Below are 4,093 nucleotides of genomic sequence, written 5' to 3' on the forward strand. Positions count from 1 at the left end.
AGAGAGAGAGAGNGAGAGAGNGGGGGGGGGATAACAGGAAGAACGGGAAGTCGGATGGGAAGACAGGGAGGCTCTGTTCAGTCCCCGAGGGCGCAGCTTTGGTCAGGCTGGAACACCGAACTCTGGTTGTGCGCGTGGGTCCTTCGCAATCACGGGAGGACTGGTTGCCTCTGCTTCTGCAGGCTGCAATTCAGCTGCATGGAGAGCTGGTCAGGAGAAGAGTGGAAGCCAGGTGGGGCGGCTGTACCGTTTATGGGCTGCCAAATACGGAGCCATGGTGTAATGGTCAGGCTGCCACGAGAATTATGGGGTGATGGGTGCAGAATTGGGCTGCAACGAGAGCGGGCAGACAAATCGGAAGGGCTGCGGACGTAGCCGATACTGCCCTGCAAATCCATTGGTGCAACGGCGTTCCCGGGGGTGTGGCACTCGCGCAGGCTTTGCGGATGAATTTCTGGCAGATTTAGCTCGCACACTCCGAACCAAGAAGGGAAGACTCCGCCGAAGCGGGCTGTGGCCAGCTGAATGCCACAAGCCTTTAAGGCTGCATTGGCTCCTGCCAAAACACATCCACAGCCAATCATTTCCACGTCGCAGCACCGCAAGTCGTGTCCTAGCGGCGCAAGGAGCGGTAAATTTGACGAAAATGTCTCAGCATGTCCTGTCCAATCCGGCGCGCAGACCAGCAGCACGCGTTGCGCGCAGAACGAAACAATAACGATTCGTCGTCGCGCCTTGACGGGCTTTGACGCGTCGATATCGCACGCTTTTAAACGTTCCTTAAAACGGAGGAAGTGGAAAACAACGGAGTCAAGTGTTTATCTATTGTACCGTTCGTTATAGCTGGCAAGCCGAGCTAACAATTACGCACAGTCGCCTCCATTCTCCATTCGCCTCCCAAATGACGACGGCGACGACAATGCGGACGCGTCTCAACCCAATGACGAACGTCTCCTCTCGCTCCTGCCTGCAGTTTACCGCACTAACCTCGGTAACTTGGCCCTCTATAGCTTGATAGCATCACCTGCGTAAACCGGAAGTAAGATTTCACGATATATGTGGATCGCGAATCGGCCCGCGCCGCCCTGCCCGTTGCACTACGCTGCTAATCAGTCGGGAGATTTTGGTCGGAGGGCAGATGAACATGCCCTTATCTGGACAGCCATCTCTCCTGCAAGATTGCCTCTGCGCTACGGAACACGTCAGCTCGAAGAGGCAGCCGGGAATGCGAACCTCGGAGCATGACACCAAACATCTACCACGGCACGCATTCCCGTACGCAGCTGCTGTTTATTGCCCTCTTTCGTCATCTGAAGACTGGGGCAGCTGAGGAAGCACGTGTTTTGCTGTCATGCAGGTTGATGGGGCTGGTGGAAATGCCGACGTAAATTATGGGCACGTCCCACTCCCGGCCTTTGGCTTGGAACCAAACAAAGCACCCCCCATCAATCACCCCTCTTCCTCAGCCGCAGCACCACAGCTTCCAACTGCCCAGCCCAAAGCAACTCGAATTGAACACACGACAAACAGCAGCGCTTTATGCACTCAATCCTCCATACCCCATAAGCGCATTGTTTACTGGCTCGCCAAAGTCCCTAACGCGTATTCGGACCCGAAAGACGCGGGCGGAAGCGCGGGCGAGTCGAGACGACGGCGACGGACATCACGCCGCCCGAGCCCCAAGCCCCAATGGAGACCACACCGTTTGCGAAACGCCGGAAGGGCGCCATGCGCACGCCGTCGCGCGCCGGCACCGACGATGCTGCCGAAGTTGAACTCGGGCCAATTGATCCAGTATCCAGGCCAGGTGGGCCACCACTTAGGTATTGAGTTCGGCCCGGGGATCGTCCGCGGTATCCGCTCCTTGTTCGGGGCAGTGAGGAGGTCAAGGAGTGTCGGCATTTTTGCTACAGGGCCAGGTTCTCTCGAGAACGAGCTGAAGGTGTGGGCGTTAAGGAAGAGTGAATGAAAGAGAAGAGGTAGGAAGCAACAGAGGAAGCAAGAGAGGAGGCAGCAACCATCAGGCAGCAGCCAACAGGCAGCAGGAGGCATAAGCAGGCAGCGGCCCAACCACATATCACATCTCCGGCTTCCATGTACGATCCACTTTTTTTCTGCAGCTGGATACCGGGCGATGTCCCAGTCACTAGAGCATTGGGTCCCAAGAAGGTGAAAGATCCTCCCCGGAGTTTTCGCGTTGCGAGGTTACCACAATAGCCAAAAGATTCCCCATTACCCCAGGCACCCCTGCTCCTATGCGACGTGTGCAGCGGCCATAGTTGACACAGTCTTGCCTAACGCCCAGCTGGTGTGCGTTAATTTTGGCGCGCCGGCTTCGGCCGCCGCTAGGCACGACAAGTCGACTTTGGCGGTCTGCAACCTCGGAATTCATCTACATCGGGCAAATAAAATTGACCGCGGCAAGGTAGCCTAGTGATGAGGTGGATCGTCAGACACCTCCCGGCGGCCGCCGCATGACGACAAACGTGAGCTCATCATCCTCGCCATCGACCCTGACTGTCCAGTCATTGCCCACTTTTTCGAACCCGAACCTGGCGTAGACGAGCTCGCCCATGGGGCTGGCCTCGACGCCCGCTGAAACCGCTAGCGGTGGTGGTGTGTCGGGTGTGGTACCGCACCGTGCCGCTCAGCGGCACCGGCCCTGTTGTGTTACCTGCCTACTATAAAGCGAGAGTGCGAGGGTGGGGCCCTCAGGACTCAGGGTAGGATCGGTTAAACAGAGGACTCGAGCTGGCTGCAAAGGCAGTGGAATGCAGATTGCAAAACAGGTACACCTTTGCCAGCTCGAATCCTCTGTTTAACCGATCCTACCTTGAGTCCTGAGGGCCCCACCCTCGCACTCTCGCTTTATAGGTAGGCGGGTAAACACGTACGCTGGGGCGGTCCGTCTTACATCCGCCAATATCGTGAATATCCGCAGCCCTACTTGTGCTAGTGCGATTGCAGCCAGAACACCAGAAACCTTAACAGACGCAGAGTTTTCACGCTCAACCGACCGCACGGGGCCAGCTATCTGGCCTAGCTGGGTCACATTATGCGCCGGACAAACAGCAGCCGAAGCGACCACACTGTGCTACTAAGGGCCTGATCGTAAATTAACCACGCTCATGAGATAACCGTGGTTAACGCATGAGCGCGGTTAATTTGGTACTTTTTGGCGCACAAAAAATGGCCGGGGTGGCCGATGTATCTTTTTGTGAATCGTCTGTGCGTTTCTTGGCCCGCCACAGGGGGCAAGGGTCGGGCTGGCCTGTCTGGCTGTAGTTTGTATGGTTAGGCACCAGCGAGATTGATCCCTTCGATGTTATCGTCAGAAAAAAGTCAGAAACTGTCAAAATGAACTCACGAATATCCACGTTTTGGGCTTCCCAACACGAGGCTACGTCGGCCAACGAAGCCATCCTCGCCGCCCTCGCCCGGTGTTATGGCGCGGTGCTTCGCCTGGAGCTGCGGCGGGGCTGCACGTGCCCCGGCACGTGACAACCCCGCGCGCCCACAACTCTTCTAGCTCAGCGCCCCCGCCGGGCCTGCGGCCCATTTAGATTCCTCCACCATCTTGAATTCTACGTTATCTTTGGGAGGTCCTACCGGGCCATAACACCCGGCCGGCCAACGAGGCCAACGAGGCCGCCCTCGCTGCCACCGCCCTCGCCACCACCGCCCTCGCCCTGCCGGCCCGGCCGGCCAACGAGGCCAACGAGGCCACCCTCGCGTTGTTTACCGGCGACGCTCCTGCGGCACCGGGTGGCACCAAGCGGAAGCGTGCCCCGGCCGGCACGATCCCAAACAAACGAACCCCGCGGTTCACGTGGAACACGGAAAAAACCGCGGCCGTTATGGAGTGGTTTCTTGTGGCCAAAAACGAAGGGCTTCTTGCCGTGCAAAAGAAGCCAAATCTGACGTTGGCGTGGCAGCGGGTGCTCGATCTGGCGCGGGCGGCGTGGGGGGAGGAAGCGGGCGCACTTGACGGAGGTCAAGGTTGCTGACAAGTACCAGACCGAGAGGAAAAGGTACTTGGCTTGGGGCGAAGGTATACTAGCTATTCTGGAGTATCTTGTGATCCAGAGACTGG

The 4,093-nt window shown here is 57.9% G+C and overlaps 2 protein-coding genes across 2 annotated transcripts; one reads left to right on the plus strand and one right to left on the minus strand.

The window, feature by feature from the left end:
• Positions 1-149: 149 nt before the first annotated feature.
• On the minus strand, positions 150-1,730 carry GGTG_13580 (hypothetical protein; the record flags this gene model as incomplete). The annotated part of the gene is made up of 4 exons (XM_009231493.1): positions 150-183; positions 352-438; positions 872-1,004; positions 1,613-1,730. The coding sequence occupies 4 exons, from the start codon at positions 1,728-1,730 to the stop codon at positions 150-152; spliced, it is 372 nt and encodes a 123-aa protein (XP_009229757.1).
• Positions 1,731-3,357: 1,627 nt separating this feature from the next.
• GGTG_13581 (hypothetical protein) lies at positions 3,358-4,030 on the plus strand (the record flags this gene model as incomplete). Its single annotated transcript, XM_009231494.1, has 2 exons — positions 3,358-3,453; positions 3,603-4,030. 2 exons carry the CDS (start codon positions 3,358-3,360, stop codon positions 4,005-4,007), a joined length of 501 nt encoding a protein of 166 aa, XP_009229758.1. The 3' UTR covers positions 4,008-4,030.
• Positions 4,031-4,093: the final 63 nt, after the last annotated feature.

The sequence above is a fragment of the Gaeumannomyces tritici genome (assembly GCF_000145635.1).
Source record: "Gaeumannomyces tritici R3-111a-1 unplaced genomic scaffold supercont2.18, whole genome shotgun sequence".
NCBI lineage: Eukaryota > Fungi > Ascomycota > Sordariomycetes > Magnaporthales > Magnaporthaceae > Gaeumannomyces > Gaeumannomyces tritici.